A 17,691-nucleotide genomic window follows, 5' to 3' on the forward strand; every position below is an offset into this window, starting at 1 on the left:
GACGATTCGACCTTCATGACATGGTGCATTATCCTGTTGGTAAACACCATCCCCCGCAGGAAAAACTGTTGCCATGAATGGGTGAACCTGGTCTGCAACTATTTTCAAGCAGCTTACAGACGCCAGGATAGTTCCATGAGGATTATGGATCTTAATGTGCCCCATGAAAACGTTGTTCCTGCACGAGAAACCATGAAAACCTGGACGAGCCCATTGTTATAGATGTAGGGTGGTCATATGTAATCGCTCTTCGGTGTATATATCTAGTTTTTTCTTTAGGCATGTATCGAGTATTGCAAATTGGAAAAATTGAAATTGGAGGGTGAATGTATTGATGAGTATGTGTGGTATGCTCCTCACCATGAAGAACTTTGTGATATGAGTATGTTACCATTTATTTTAAAGAAAGTGACTTGATTTGAATATGTTTTAAATATATCATCAATAATCATTGAAATGGTAATTTAAACAACTAACTTTTTATAACAAATAATCTGATTTTGAGGAAAAAAATTTCCTCACATTTTTTAAATGTGCTTAGAGACAATTACAAAGTACATAAATTTATAAAAATTATTGTTTTTAAATGTTTTTTTCTGGAAAGAAATTGTGGTGTTTGTAATATAAGAAGTTATAATCTTTTAAAAAGTAGAAATTAAAATTAATGATGATAATAATAATAATACTTATAAAGTAGAAAAAAAATCTAAAAAATCAAGACTTATGAAGTAAATCAAAACATATTTCATACTTTTTTCGATAAAAGTTTTTCAAATCTTTATTATTAGCAGCCAAGTTGCAAGCTAAGAATGCGGTGGCATTAATCAATCTTGTATTCTCATGCACTAGAAAATGTATCATATTTTGATTTTAAATTTACATTTTTTAGTTTTTTAAATATTTTATCTTTACAAAGTATGCAGCAATAGATTTCTTTAGCTTTTTTTCTTTCATTTATGAATGTACTTGGTTGAAATAAAATGCAATTCCTTGGCAGAAAAATTATTTTCTTCCTTACACACCTAGAATTTTCATTCTAAAATTACGATAAAATAACCGGCAATAGTCTGGTTAAGTCGTGTTTTGATAAATGAACCATTACATGTGGTTAATTGGTTTATCTTACTTCACTTATTGTAAGAAATGGTAAATAATAGATTTTATGAGTTTACTAACTTTATCGTGCTGCCATCCATGCGTGAGTGACAGTATTATATTCTAATAGGCCAGGGTTACAAATTCGCCAATTACAATGCGCCAATCACTTTAAACCCTTCATATGTTTAAGGGAATGTATGGAATAGTGTGATGTCATCACCTGGACTCGAACACCTACTCCACCGGGCATGAGATTGATAGATTAACCCTTTCATCGGAAAAAAACCCAGCTGCAAGGAACTAATTGGCTTCAATGGGTAGGCCTAGAAGGAGAGATAAAATTCTGGTTGTTTAACCATATTATGTAAAAGCAGTTAGTAAACAGTTTTTCTCACAGTTGAGTGCTTTCTAAGTTCCCAAAAAGTAAAGTTCTTTAAAAAGGGTTCAATAGATTCATAATAATTATTATTACCGTAATTCCCTCGTGTTGGTAAAAACAGGCGTTATTTATACCTTTGATTTCATTTCTCTTTAGATTTTACAGTTTAACACGTTCACGCCGGGATGACCCACCGGTGGGTCACACTAGATTGTCTCACCTTGACAGCGCACCGGAGTAAAAACTGGTAACAATAAATTTCATTTTTTAGTTTTTTTTTTCGTGAATAATAGAAATTCGTAACTACAAATTGTTTTTAACAGATGCAATTTTTATATTGAATTGCTTCTTCACCGTGATAAATTTCCTTACAGTGAATTGTTATTGTTGAGAATAGATTAACTCCTCCCTAATTTTATCTAATATTGAAATAGTTCTTCTACCAGTATTTTCTCTTTTCCCATACCAGTACTTTCACTTTTCCTGGCGTCAACGCGTTAAGCAAAAAATACTGATGGTAACCAAAATTGTTCATTCAAATTAAATACACTGCTGGACAATTGCTAAGGACCTATAACACTATCATCCATAGCAACCACAAAATGAAAGGAAACAAAATGTGGAAAATTAGAATAAGTGCAGGATATAGTAAGAAGAGGTATGCGTATGCAATTATTTTTTCCTCGTCTGTTCATCACGTGATAGTGCTGATAAGAGCTTTAAAGGTTTTGACGCGTGTGGAGAGTTGTTGTTTCAAGTCAAAGTTTTACAGGAAAGATTTAGTTGACGAACTTGAAATTTTCGGCATGTCTTCCCGATATCACTTAGATGATTTTAAGCGTGGCCGAATTATTGGAAAGATCGAAGAAGGGCGAAAAATAACAGATGTTGCCAGGGAGTTCGACATCGCTCACAGCGTTGTTTCACGGCTGTGGAAATCATTTAAAACTACTGGAATGTGTAGTAGGCGGCACGGGGGAGGTCGTGTTAGAAGTACGACGCCTGCAGAAGACAGATACATCGTCCTATCAGCAAAAAGGAACAGGCGCACCACAGCTCAGCAGGTGGCAAATCAGTTTCTTGCTGCCACAGGAAAGCAGATCTCCCGAAAAACTGTTGCCAGACGTTTGAGGAAAGAAGGATTATGCACCCACAGACCTGCTGTGTGTGTCCCATTGACCAGGCAGCACCGTACTGCCTGTTTGTAATGGTGTCGTGAGCATCACAATTAAACTGAACAGGACTGGGCACGCGTACTATTCTCAGATGAGAGTAGATTCAGTCTGTCATCGGATTGTAGACACCAACTGATCTGGCGCGAGAGTGGTACTGGTTACCGTCCAGAAAATATCCTGGAAAGGGACCGATATCCGACATGCAGTGTCATGGCGTGGGCCGCCATCATGATCAATGGCCGCACGCGCCTACATGTGGTTGCGAATGGGACTATGACGGGCCAACGATACATTGATGAAGTTCTACTTCCTCATGTTCGTCTTTTCCGTGGTGCTGTGGGTGATAAATTTGTTTTTATGGACGACAACGCAACATGTCATCGAACACTCGCTGCTCAGGATTGTCTAGACTGCGAGGGTATTCAACGCCTTGTATCGCCATCGCGTTCTCCAGATCTAAACCCCATTGAAAATGTTTGGGATGCTTTGGAGAGGCAACTTTCTGGTCGAAACTATCCTCCGACAAACAAAAACACCCTCATCCGTACACTGACAGAGGAATAAGATAAATTGCCTCAACAGCTGCTGGATAATGTTGTGCAAAGTATGATACTACGTGTAAAATTTTGCATCACACTCCACGGTGGACATATACCGTACTTACACCTTTCTTCAAGTTGCCTGCTAACATTTAGATGCATTGCTCCATTTTTCCATACGCAGCATCAAATGAACATTTTTTTCTTTTCAGATGTTTCATAGCTTTTGTACTTTCCAGAACAATGAATATTATTTACTCTAATGTCTGAACAGTGTGGCAACTATATTTTATCCTACTAGGCCTCATGTCTCGTTTAATGTTAGGCTACATTGCAATTTGTGATCCGTCCTTAGCAATTGTCCAGCAGTGTATTAAAAAAATGAGGAGTATTGGGGAAAATATAAAGTTTTGAAAGTTTGGGAAAATACCCAGAAAAGGTGCCTTAAATACAAAAAAAACATAATTTTTTGGGATATTCCTTCTAAAATTATATGTATTAGTACTTTATGAAGAAAAATATCGCATTTTTTTAGTTCTAAGGAATTTAAGTGCTTAGATTATACCTTACATAGACCCGATTAACGAAAAATAATTTTTTTTCTCATTTAAGCGTATAATATCCTCGTTTCTCTACCGAAAAAGTAAGTTAAAAGTACCTTCAGAAAATTGAGCAAAATGTTTTTCAATATTGAAGCAATTGAATGTTGGAATATAAAATTTCTTGATTCTAGTCTTTCAAATAAGTGTTTTGCATTCCTTAATAATGACATTAGCCACTCCTGCCCGGAAATCTTAAACTAAAATACATACAAAAAATATATTTCAGCATTTTTTAAGCACTTAAGAGTTTGACTTACATGGGTGGTAGGGATGAAAAACAATAGTATGTTTTCTCTAATGCACCTTCTGCCCCTCAAAAACTAGAAATTTCAGATATCCCTAATTTTTTTTAACTTTCATGTTTTTATTTGAAAGCAATTAAATGTTGTAATTTAGTTCATCTGAATCTTAGTCATAATACAAATCAGTTTGCCTTCCGGAAAACGATATATCCGTCCCAAGAAAATATCCACCGCATATATTCAGTGTTTTTTCTAAATATTTTTTTTTTAAATTTAAAGTAATTAAACGTTATAAAATATTTTATATAATTTTTATGGAGTCGGGTAATGAAAAAAAAAATTCCCATTCTTTAAGGATGATGCTTCTCCTCACCCTGAAAAGTTAATTACTTTCTAGACGAAACTTATACAAATATTTTGTTTTCAATTTTCTAATTCATAAGATATTAAGTACAGATTATTACCCCTTTATTTTTTTAGCAAATCCACGCCCCAATTAAACATTAAAACGTCTCTTAAATTTGATCCATTAATGAAAATAAAAGATTCGACTTCTGAGAGAAAGGTCATTAGACAATGCCAACGTTCATCTATCAAGAGGTACTTCAAGATTAAATCAAGTTAGCATGTCTTACATACTAGTGAATTGATGTTTAATTTTCGTAGTGGTAGTTACGCCACAATACTCCCCTACAAGAATTTTATTTAGAATTCGATGAAAGGATACCACTAGTTGCTGTATTTGTGGATGACCGGGAGAGACGAAGTAAGGTCACCGGTTTTCGAGCTTTAGCCATGAGAGCTGTATTAAGTTCATGGTTGTGTGTGTAGTCACTTCTGTGTTGCTATTAGCAGTCGAGTGTATGCAGGATTCCGTTGTGTATAAATGAGACTGAAAAGCAACAGCGCGAGGAGAACGATGACGCAGTCACAATTAGCAAGTCAACTATTCAATGTGGACCATCCATCGAAGTAGGCGTGATCATATCACGTCCGCAAGTCACCTATGTGGTGTTTGTATCAAGAAAATTACAAGCTACCCAAAAATAGAATTTTATTTATTATTTCACAAGTCACCTAGATATCGTATTCGCAAGCTCTCCAGTTTCAGTTTTTACTCTTATATATAATTTCTGAGTCACGTTTTGATTGATGTCCAATCATTAAGCAGTTGAATGAGTGTTTGCATATCAGGATGCATTACTCACGTGTTTTAATTAAAACTTTCCCCTCAGGTCCATCAAAAAATGATTTCTGAGAGGCACCACAGACTCACTGAGAGTGTTTCCCCAATGCACTATAATCCCACCTGGTTTATTTAGTAATCCTTCTTGATTAATTTATTTCCATTTCCCCTTAAAAAGATTTATTTTACAGCTTTTTCAATGATTAAATATTCTGATACAGAAGCAAGTATGGTAAAAGGGTATTTTTATTAATTTTATTCCGGGAATTAAGTATATTACCAGTATTTATGATACATATTTTAATATTTGTTATAAATTTGTGTCCTCACGACAAAGTGACCTAATTGACGACGCTCAATTCTGTTAGAACCACAAGTTGCTATATCGAGCACTGACAATGGTTTGAGATAAATAGACACGTAAAATAACGTAAACAGTGTCGATACAATTACTAGTCTTATCTTTTTTGACATTTCAGGTGAAAAAACTACAACTAATGAAATGATTAAAGACTGCGGCAGCAAATGCCAACCCGCATGTCGGTGAGTAATAATTGGGAAAGTTCAAAGAAAATTAAAAATGAAAATTATTCTTTACATGAAGTTCTCTTTAAGGATATCTCATCACGTTTTAGACAAAAATTTTACTTTTCTTAATTCACTATTAATTTTTTCCTTTTTTCATGTCTTTAGTATAGTATTAATTATTTTGCATTTACTAGCTATTTTTAATATAATAATAGATATATTGAACTTTTCCTTATTTTTAAATTATTATTAGTTTGTATTTTTTTTCCTATTTTAAATAAAATAATATCAATTTTGTTTTTTTCTTCTCTTTTTATTTTGTATTTTTTTCTTTTCTGAATTAAATAATAATTATTTTGTTCTTTTTTCTTATTTGTAATTTAATATTAATTATTCTTTTTTTACCTATTTTAAATTTAATATTAATTATTTTGTACTTTTTTCCCACCTTTTATTTGATATTAATTTAAAACTCGTACGTTCCATAAATCAGTAACAAATTTTATTCGAACTCTTAGAAGCATTTTAAGGAGTTTTAAAAACACTTTGCTTCATTTCTAGAATAAATACAGTTTTTGGTAGCATTTATTTTTTTAAAAAAATGAATAAGTTTCGAATATTAATCATGTGTGATTTTATCATAGTATGATAGTAAACGAGTTTTTCTCGATGAAAAGAATTATATTATGTTATTCTATAGACCATTTTCGCCAACATCGCGTCAAAGTTATTTTAGTATCTATCAAGTTTACTTTAACACAGTAATTGATTAAAAAGAAATTGACAAAATAAAAAAAATAAGTGAATGTGTGCAAAAAAATTCGACATTGAAGTTTGAACTATTTCCAAATTTATTTTCAGATGTGGCATTAATGCTCAACTAGATAATACGTAACTACCTGAAATTAAATGTGTAAAGATCGATATGAAATGTATAAAGATCCAAATGTATAAAGATCGTAGTCGATTTTTTGGAATTTATTATTTATCATAATTATCAAGTATCATCTTTTTGATTTCCTGCCTTCTGAAATTTATTTTTAATATTATACAATAATTTTAGTTCGTAAAATATTACGATGTGTGATTTCAAAAATAACTGCTTTATCAGATATAAAGGTGAAGGCGTAACTCTTATCCGTAAACTCCTTAGGATGTAGGTCGGTTACAATTAGTCTTATCAGATATAAATTAAAATAAAACATTTTTTCATGATTATAAAAAGCTATTTTTTTAATTATGCATTCTCAAATATCTCTTTTCAAAAACATTTAGTAATACACTGAGTAAAAACATACGGCGTAAACTACTAGAATATGGTAAACTTTAAAACGTTTCTGGCTCTATGTAAACAACAAAATATTCCGTAATTTTTCCCGAAACGCTTTAGTAATAGTTTTCGTAAAACTATCAATAAAATATGATTTTAAAATATGTATTACATTTTGATGAATGTGATTAAATTTGGTTATTTTATTACAGTGCCGTAGAGCATGCCATAAAAATAATTTATTCGTTTAAATTTACTTTTCAGTTTTGAATTTTTACTAAATGTATGGTAATAAAAATTGTAGTTTGAGAACAATAAATTCTGGTAAACTGTTTCTGTATATATGGCGGAAAAAATTAATGTCAGTTTAAATATCGCATACTATGGTTTCATTAAACAAAAATTATGCTGTTTTTTCATTATAACTGTCATTACCATACATTTCAGTAATTTCAATACAATTGTTTTTTAATTTCAAGAATTGTAATACATTTGTTCTTTTTTATTAATGTTACCCATGTATCATTAAAACTTCTTTGTTTTTCATATTAAATCCTGGTTATGAAGTGAGCAGACATATGATGTTAAATATGACGAAATAGAATTTAGTACACGTTTGGTAAATATATATGTAGTTTAATTGATTTAAACATGCCTGATTTTAATGCATGATATTAATTAAGGTTATTAAATTTTATTGAACTTTTTAATTAACATTAAAGCATTGGTAGTTTGTTATTTTTATTATTCGTAAGGGTTGGATGTGCCGAAAACTAAACTATAAGTTTACATTGATTCATAATAATAAAACACTTAATAACAAACCACATTTTGCATTTACTGCTTAAAAAAAGTGTTGCAAAAAAAGTAATGTTTAAAATATTTTTGACATTAATTTAATTATGATTATAATTTTAGAGATGTGAGCTTACTCCGCTTTAAGTAAAAAAAATTTTCGAGTGGTGAAGAAATTTTAACTAACTATTTTTAATTTAGAATTTTTTAATTTCAGAAATTCTTCCACCTATATATTTCGAAAATTTAAAATATCAAATAAATTGCAAAATTATGGCAGTTATCTCGCGGGGTCTTTTTTAAGGTAATAGTCTTTATTCCGCACGTTTTATTATTTAACTCGCTACAAATTTATTGAATCTTTAGCAGAAAGCAGTTGGCACCACTGTAATTTTCTAATTTAAACAACACCTAATTCAAAGAAAGAAATTGAATCGTTTTAAATCCGCATGAGGGGTAAGAGTATATGTCGCACTTGAGCTACGTAATGGGCATTTGGCAACGTTCTGGGAAACATCCGTGATAATGATCCGAGGACATGCCTAGACAGAGAGATAGACTCTTTGCTTTAGGCCTTTGGTCCCTTTGCAGGTTGATTGTAGACACTTACCTGTTGAAACCATTTGCCGAAGATAATGATATTTGGATTCTGTGATCTACTAGGAAACGTCAGACCATATTAATTTTTTTTTCACACTTTTTTTGATGCGGCAATCTATTCAAAAATAAATACATGGCATTCTTATTTTCTTGTGTCCCATGCCACACTATTAGTTTAGAAAAAAGAGTATGAGATGTTTTAATTTTTAGTTCCTACCCGTAACCAAATATAAGTACGTTTGAGTATCGAATTTGAATAAGTATGTATCGAATCTATTTTGAGTATGTGATGAAATTAAAAGTCAATATTGCATATTCAATTTCGAACGCCTATTTCTCTCAGTGTAACAACTGTTATTCTCTATGTCTCTTTCGCTATCTAGCTTACCGTATTGTTCCATTCACTTTCCTGTACTTTGGTTTCTCAGATTTCGATGTCTCTTTTGTATTTTCATTGCTGAAGCATTAATTATTGACCCCAAAATAGATCTAATTCTTTATCCTATTTTTAAATTATTCTAAAAATTCATCACAAGGGTGATCTTTATAGAACACCCTCTCTGTAATGAAAAAACTCAAAGAAGTAAACTTAAATTTATCTGTGTTCTAAATTAACTTTAAAAAAAATTCGTTTTGAATAATCAGTGCTTTAATATTTCTTTCAGTGCGATCAAGATGATATAAATTGCAGGTAAGCTCATTAAGATTCACATGACTATACTTTATTATTAACTTTATGAACTTCATAATCAACGAATTTGATTAAAAATTTCCTTGACTTTTGTTGTTCTCGTAGTAGTTTTCTGATAATAGTATTCGTGGTGGTATTCTGGTAGTTTTTGACGATAATTTTTATTTAAGTTTGAAATGAAAATGAAAATCACAAACATTAAGTTTATTTCATGAAAATAATTTCATCTCCTATAGTCGTCTTTAAACTCCTCCTTTTTCCCTTCTTCACCTTCACTGTGAAAAAAAAGGTTTCAGGATATTTTATTATGCACCGCGCTTCTGTTTCGGCAGGAACATTAAAAAATCACATTGAAATTTACCTAAATTCTTTCATTATAGATTGTGGTAAAATAAATAATTAAATATTGCTTTATTAAGTAAATGTTGTAATTGTCGTAAATGTTGTGATTTTATCTGACCTTTGAACATAGCAAAAAAAAAAACATGTCTTCGGTAAAGCTTTGAAAATTTACTAAATATGTGATAATAAGGACTACTGCCTTTTAATTAAATCGTAACCATTCGAACATGAAAATTACCGAATGCGTAATTTAAATACCATACAACTCAGTTTTATTACCAGAATTTATGTTTCTTTCATTTTTTATGCTGAAATGATATTATATTACTAGTTCAGTAAATAAATGTACCATAATTTTTTTCCTTCATGTGCATGAGTTTTTTTTCGCCTCCCTGCACAAGCAGTGGTTTGTTAAATTTCGATACCGTATTTCTTTCCTATTAAAATATTAATTTGCTACTCTTAATATATATGCGTTATTACTCTGCTTTTGACAATATGAGTTATTACTCTTCTTTAACATTATATATGCGTTATTATTCTACTTTTGACATATGACATACTTGATGCATATATTGTTATTGCGAAATATTCTTCGCAACAACAATAAAAAATATCTAAAAAATAATTCTTAAAGAAACAATTTTTCTGGTTGAAAAACATTGTAGATATTTGTCCGAATATGATAATTTTTTTTCCAACTACGTTGTTAGATAAATAGATTGTTAGATAAATAGATTTTTAACTGGAAAATATACATCGGGGCCAGCTTTAGAACCTTCTTCTTTTGAGATATTTCTGAGTACCTTATCCGTTTATTTAAAACCACATCTTACTGTACATTTAATGCAACGACATAGCTTTTCAAAGTATTCAGATCCTTCTTATCAGATGTTAGAATTTATCGATGCTTTAAAACGTTTCATAAAGACAGACACATTTTTCTCACTTACTAAAAAATTTCAAAATTGAAATTAAAATTTTGAAAAAAAATCTTTTGTCATGTTAATTAGCAGGTAATATAAATTATAAATTACCGAATAAAATATTTTATAAATTTAAGTCAATTACAAAACTGTTAATTTAACAATTTATTGTTTACATGCATTCATCTAATAAATACTTATGAAATTCATATTAAAAACGTTGCATAAAATTTTCATTCATTTATTCTAATGTACATAAATTGGACATTTTTGTTAATGCAAATTCAAAAAGAAACCTCTCTTATTTATTAAGAAGATGGAAAATTTGTGAAACTTACATTCACATAATTTAATAATTAACGCATTTTTAAGATATTCATTATAGATATCTTGCTATAAACTGATTGCTAAGAATAAGTACTAAATTAGATAAAACTTACTTTTTTCAATGTAAGTCTAATTAAGATATTTTCTTCAGGAAAAGCGATGTATTTCTTAGCGTATCCTTCAGAAAGTTCCAATTGTCAAAACACATATTTGAACCAAAGTATAAAGTAAGTATTGGAGTTCCTATCGTAAAGTATATCATAAAAAGTTGAGTGTCATAATTAGTATTAAAGTAAAAGTTGGAGCAAGTAAAGAAATTCGAACAACTTAAAAACGTTAGTTCTGGTTTGTTTTTTGAATAACATTTAATATGTTACGTCATTCGTGCTGTCAACTTTTACGTTGAGAAATAAAGTAAGTTTAAAATACAAAAACGCTCTCTTTAAGTAAAATTTACTTTTCTTCCTATTTCGTCGAATTCAAAATATTGAGGCTACGAAATACAAAGTATAATCAAAACCACAAGAGTATGGTAAAATTTGCAGCTTTACTGGCTCTTTGGGAACACCAAACAGCTTGGTAATTTCTACAGAACCGTTTTGGTATCAAATCTGGTAAAATTAATTGTAATAAAGAGTTTGATTTTAGAAGAAGTGATAAAATTTGGTAACTGTATAAATACCTGGTAATTTTATTATTATGCTTTAGAACATTCCTTAGAAACCATTTGTTCCATTAAATTTAGTTTCAAACTAATTAGCATATTTGAGGTCACCACCTTGAGCCATAGAGCGTTGAGTCCTAGAGCTTGAAGATCCAATCATTGAATCAAAAGTTATTGAGGGTGGTCCGCTTTTTAGAGGACACTGTACAAAAATACATTCCAATGACTTGTCAATATTTTATTTTTTGAAAAGTTTTCTTTATGGATTCGCATTTATTGGGAAATAATATAATTTAAGTTTTGAGTTAGAAAAAAAACGATGGCAAATTATAACATCTGAATGCATTTTATTTCTTTTGTGGACTAAAAAATTTTAATTCAGATATATAAGCACAAGCAAAAATAATAAAAGGAAATATGAAAAATTACCGAGACCGGCTGGGAGTTTTCATTACATGGAAGTACAATTGATGGTTCAAAATTGTTACAATAACATTACTCAATAGAGGGATGCATTAAGATGTTGCATGATAGTGAAAACCTAATTAAACATTTCGAGTTCATCGAAAATTATCAGATTTAGTAACGACACTCTTTCCAAAAATAACAAATAAAGTTGAATTAGTAAATACAATTTCTTTTCAAAACGTGAATGTTGTAAAATAGTAATTATGTTGGAAGCACAAAAACTAGACACTCTACTATATATAATAGAATGTAAAATACTTATATTCATGCGTATATTTTTTTTACAAATTTTATTTTTACAGAGTATTGAATTGTTCAGTTACATAGGAGGTTACATGGGAATGTGGTTGGGCATCAGCCTCGTGTCGATATTTGATCTCTTAGAATCATTGTGCTACTTGGTCTACTATCCCTTCATGCCCAAGAAAGTTTTCAAAAATCGAATTTCTTGAAGAAAAGAAATCATTGAAATGTCAATTTGAAAACAAAAAGAAGCAAAGCATCATCATAATATGAAGCATGCAGTTTGCAAATGCATTCATCATTATTTCTCTATTTGTAGAAATATAGAAGATTATTAACTTTTAATAAATGCGTAATAAAATCTTTTACGTATTTGATTCTTTATTTTTCATAAGAAATGTGTTAAAAAGAATGCAATAAATGGAAATATTATTATCTTTTAAATCAAAAGGCTGTTTGCGTTTCCCATCTATCGACATACTTTTAATAAATGAACTAGTTAATAAATTTTGGGTGCGTAGAAGATGCATATTAATATTTTTTCAATGCCAGATCTTAAAACTAAAATTCATTTTTATATTATAACTAAATAGATAAAACATAAAAGTTGGTCAAAAGGTAAATAAATTGAAAATGTGCTGTCTGGATTGAAATGTAAGTGGTTGATAAGAAAATCATAGTTTCCATGAGATGATATTTTTCACTAAACAAAGTTACGAATGAAATGTATATAAAACCGGTTACCTATTGCTCTGAAGCACTTATAGCAAGCTCAAATGACAGCTTTGGAAACGGCCGCCACAGTGCGTCCGATGTTAAGGCTTCGGCCATTCACAGCGAACCTGCACTTCCGATCCAAGATGTATGAAGTGTGCCGGAGGGCACTACTCATTCCAGTGCAAAAAGAGTAAAGATACAACAGCTACATGCTTCAACTTCCAAAAGGACCATACTTCAAACTTCTCTGGGTGCGAGGCCCGCCCCAGGAGAAAAAGATTCACCAACAAAGCCTGAACTACAGCAACCTCATCTCATCGTTTGGTTACTCTAATGAAAGAGTTACAAGAACTTTTGAAAAATCAGGAGGCACTCTGCCTTCTTCAGGGGAATACCCCATCCCAATGATGATTTTTCTTTACTGCAATCCAGGTTCAACATCTACAATGGACTATAATTTTGTAGATATCTTACAAATATCTTGTGAACTTAGCACAATCTACTTTATGAACTACTAGATTCGATGAATCGGTTAGAAGCGCTTAATGCCAAGATCTAACCCATTTCCAGCGTTCCAGCGTTGGAGACTGCTCAGAACCATGCCTTGAGACAAATTTTTGGAGCTATTTAAACAACCCCAATTAATGCTATGCTGTTGCTTACGAAGAATAAATCTATTGAAGTAATTATTCAGTATAAAACTTTATGCTTATATGAAAAGCTAATTCGTCTGCCTTCAAACAATTATTGAAGAAAGTATAACAACCACAACAGAAGACTAAAAACTCAAGAAGATTTTATTCATAAAGTGGTAAAAATTAGGTAAAAATTCAGCAACCCTGGTAATCGAGAAGTTATACCTCTTCCTCTGAACCCTTTATTCCCATTGGCGAAGGGTAGAACCGACCTTGCACTAGTGGCACGGAGGAAAGAAATCACCGAAGCAGTTTTAAATGCCGAATGTTGGACATGATTAAAAACTCAGCATTTGGAGCGAAGCATCACTAACCGATTCATCTTATTCTGTGAGACAGNTATACATAAAGTCATAAATTAACTCAATTTAAGAGGGGTAAGAGAGACTCCATTTTCAAGGAGTAAGGTTAGGATCACATATAAATTATTAAAATACTGAGATTATTTGCAAACTGAGATATAAACAACAAGTAATTATAAAAACACGAGCAGAAAATAATAGTACTATGTACAGATATTTACATAATATACAGATAAACAGATATTTATATGGAGCATAGGAGATAACATCAAGTTGAGCAGTCTGATATGAGAATAGTATAGGAAGTCTTTCTCTGTTAGCACATCAACCCAGTCGTGCCGGGTTGCTCGCTATGTGATTTAACAGGTATGTGGCTCGCCCCGTTCGGACCCTACAGGGTTGCTCCTTCTCCGGGTTCGCCACATCTCGGTGTTAAATTCTGTGAGGGTTTGTGTTGTAATGTTGTTGTGATTAGATTTTCCAAAATTTGGATAAAAGTCAGTGGGTGCGATTGTATTTTTTCTGAACAATTTTCATTTTATTTGAGTTTTCGACCAAACACAATTCCTTTTTGTGGTGAAGTGGAGGCGATTAGAACTACTTCTCAACAACTATTATCAAGAATGGATGACGTCGAGAATGTCGTTATATTTGTCGACTGTATCTCGGCAATCCAAGCAGGAACATCTGTTGATTTTTTGGACTCACTTGGAATTAAAAGTTGTAAAGAGAATTTTGGGATAATTTTGTCATTAAAAAAGAATATTGTGTTACAGTGGGTTCCTTCTCACAGTAATATCTATGGAAAAGAGAGGGCAGATCTTCTTGCTAAAAAAGGAGCTGGTATTTTACAGAGCTCCCAGAGATAAACTCCTTTCACTTCCACAAATAGAATAATTATAAACACTATAATTAAAAGTCAGGAAAATAATTTAAATGAACAAATTGGTGACAAGGTCTGGAGGGAGACTCTGAATATGATTCTTGTTTACCCAAGACGCAATGTGGTAGCGCTGCCTTTAGGTTGGAAACCGGACACGACTGCCTTGCTGCTAACCTCCATAGACTTAATTTCTTTTCCGATCCAAACTGAGTCTTGTGCGGGGAGGACTCCCCAATGAATGCTAAGCATTTGGGGGTCTACCCCTCAGCCCCTGGCAACATCTATGACAGATACTGGAATGCTAGGGAACAGTTGCAGGCACTTCTAACTGATTGATTTTCTGCTTATATTTCTATGTTGATATTCTATTTAATGTTTCTTTGCTCTAATTGTTTCTGCATTTCGAATGTCTTAAAGTTTTCAAATTGTTGTTTAATATGTTTTTATTCCTTATGCGGCTGTGCGGAGTGTTTTTACGCGCCAGCGAAGGACGCATAGCAAGTGCTGCTGCAATTTTAAAAAATGGAAATTTTAAAATTAAACAAATAACCTACTGGCATAGCAAGCCATTCAGTAACTTTCAATACCATATATGTTTTTAACTATTTCTCGAAAAAAATGTAAACATTTCTAATATTTCCTATTATATTTCTATTTGTAAGAAAATTTATTTCAATCAAATTTTAATAAGAATGAAAAGAAATTTTTTGATATACACTGTTTAAAACAATTAAATGATATAGTAAGTCTTGTATAAAGTAATGGTTCAAGCAAATTTGTTTTGTATCAAATGAAAGAAGAGAGTCACAAATGTTTCAAACTTCGCAGTTTCCAATTTTGAGGTTGATGCCGAAGATGACTCTTTAGCGACAACGAATTTGATTTGTCTAATAGTCCCAAACTCTGGCTCTATTGGAGATGACTTCATGTTAATGGACGATAATCGCAGGCCACATCGTGCTAACTTGGTGAATGATTTCCTTTCGGAGGAAAGAATCATACGAATGGATATTTCAGCGTGTTCTCCGGACATGAACCCACTCGCACATGTTTAGGACATTCTAGGCAGACGAATTTCTGGACTCCTATCCCCATAAACTCTCCATGAACCGGAAAGAGCTCTTCGGATCCGTGGAAACCATACCCCTTGCTAAATACGATTTTTTTTAAGGAAACATCTTTATTTCATTTATTTTTCTCATATGCACAAATTGTGTTTGTTTTTTCCCTGTTGTAACCGACTGCACAATAAAACGCATTTTTTTTCTGCCAAGCAAATTTCATTTTTATCTCATATACCCAGCTACGTCAGTTGTTAATACATCAATCGTTCAAACAATTCTCCAGGTGTAAGATAAACCTCAATATCCTTTAATTGTTTTGAGCAGTGAATGATAATTTATTTTTCATCTTAGGACATATTGATGATCTAGAACAGGGGTCTCTATACTTTCCAGCCTTAGGGCCATACTGATTACTCCAGTAAGTTCCGAGGGCCAAAACCATATTATCATTGTTGCCGGTGGTAAAAAGTGAAATTGTCCACTGATGAAAAAACAAGTCCGAAAAAGTACGCAACGTTTAAAAAAGGCTGCTAACCGGACTAAAGTCCGCAAAACGGCAACACTGCATATTATTAATTTTCCTGTCATCATCTGTAATTTCTAGATTAGTCGTAGAGAACGAGCCATGAGGAGTAACGTGACACGACATCTGGTGGACACAGGCGGAAATAGGTAGTACCTTCTATCGCTAACAGATGGCGCTAATAGCACGTACTGAATAATCTCGTTGGTTCGAGAAAGTTCTGGTGTCTTCCACTCACTTCTAGATGGCAGTAATTGGAATATATAAGAAGGCTAGTGGCGCAACCACAAGTCAGTTCCTATGACACTGTTGTGAAATAAAATAGCGCGTACCTCTTTAAGACGTGTTTGTGCGTGTTTAAGTTTAAGACATCTTTGTAACAGTATTTTGATTTGAATTGTTGCTTTTGTGTGTGATTTAGTAGTATGGAAAAGAAGCGAAAAATTGATAGTGAATGCAGAAAATTCAGAGATCAGTGGAACATTCAGTGTTTCGTAATTGAGTCCAGTAACAATGCGCTATGTTTGATTTGCAATGAAAGCATAGCCGTTCTCAAAGAATATAACATTAAACGTCATTATGAAACAAAACATTTTCGAAATTACTCAAAATATACAGGAAGTTTGCGGACAGAAAAATTCGAAGCTATGAAGCGCGGATTGAAATCGCAGCAATCTTGATTTACAAAACTCAAAACTGAGCAAGAGGCTGCAACTCGTGCCAGCTTTCGTGGGGCTCTTGAAATTTCGAAACGTGGAAAACCATTCACCGATGGAGAAATGATCAAAGAATGCATAATTGCAGTAGCCGAAGAAATGTGCCCTGAAAAGGTAAATTTATTAAAAACTGTCAGTATGTCAGCAAACACTGTGGCTCGAAGGGTAGAAAACATCGCTGAAAAGATATCCTCTCAACTGTTCGACAAAAATGGACATGTTGAGTGGTTTTCTTTGGCCTTGGATGAGTCAACGGATGTGTCAGATACTGCTCAGGTGTTGATTTATATTCGAGGAGTAGATAAAAGCTATGAAGTGCATGAAGAACTTCTTGATATGTATAGTATTCATGGCACAACTACTGGTACAGATATTTTTAAAGGAGTTGAAATGGCCATTAATCAAAAGAACCTTCGATGGAAAAACTTGAAATGTATTACAACTGATGGAGGCAAAAACATGAGTGGGAAAGATAAAGGAGTGGTCGCTCTTGTGTCAAAGGCTGTAGAAAATGACGGTGGTTCAAAACCATTAGTCTTACATTGTATCATTCATCAACAGTCTTTGTGCGGAAAATGTTTGGATATGTCTGAAGTTCTGAAACCAGTCATATCAACTGTTAATTTTATCAGATCTTTTGGGCTGAATCACCGACAATTCCGACAATTTATTGCAGAGATTGGAGAAAATGACTTACCTTATCATACTGCCGTACG

The 17,691-nt window shown here is 32.3% G+C and overlaps 2 protein-coding genes across 2 annotated transcripts in view; both read left to right on the forward strand.

Annotated features, from left to right (window-relative positions):
• Positions 1-5,707: 5,707 nt before the first annotated feature.
• LOC122272408 (uncharacterized) lies at positions 5,708-12,331 on the forward strand. The gene is made up of 5 exons (XM_071184891.1): positions 5,708-5,764; positions 7,587-7,638; positions 9,080-9,105; positions 10,852-10,927; positions 12,135-12,331. Exons 1-5 carry the CDS (start codon positions 5,724-5,726, stop codon positions 12,282-12,284), a joined length of 345 nt encoding a protein of 114 aa, XP_071040992.1. The 5' UTR covers positions 5,708-5,723; the 3' UTR covers positions 12,285-12,331.
• Positions 12,332-17,038: 4,707 nt separating this feature from the next.
• The window catches only part of LOC139426440 (general transcription factor II-I repeat domain-containing protein 2-like), a 4,155-nt gene continuing 3,502 nt past the window's right edge, over positions 17,039-17,691 (forward strand). Inside the window, exon 1 of the mRNA XM_071185326.1 lies at positions 17,039-17,686. Coding sequence (XP_071041427.1) covers positions 17,039-17,686 — 648 coding nt within the window. The remainder of the gene's footprint in view (positions 17,687-17,691) is intronic.

This window comes from Parasteatoda tepidariorum, chromosome 9 (assembly GCF_043381705.1).
Source record: "Parasteatoda tepidariorum isolate YZ-2023 chromosome 9, CAS_Ptep_4.0, whole genome shotgun sequence".
Lineage (NCBI taxonomy): Eukaryota > Metazoa > Arthropoda > Arachnida > Araneae > Theridiidae > Parasteatoda > Parasteatoda tepidariorum.

What these genes read in the sequence shown, in the direction of transcription:
- LOC122272408 (XM_071184891.1), top strand. Translation starts at nt 5,724, where the DNA reads ATGATTAAAGACTGCGGCAGCAAATGCCAACCCGCATGTCG. An exon ending in AAATGCCAACCCGCATGTCG is followed by an intron (nt 5,765 to 7,586) that starts GTGAGTAATAAT and finishes CTGGTTATGAAG; the next exon opens with TGAGCAGACATATGATGTTA. An exon ending in TAGAATTTAGTACACGTTTG is followed by an intron (nt 7,639 to 9,079) that starts GTAAATATATAT and finishes TATTTCTTTCAG; the next exon opens with TGCGATCAAGATGATATAAA.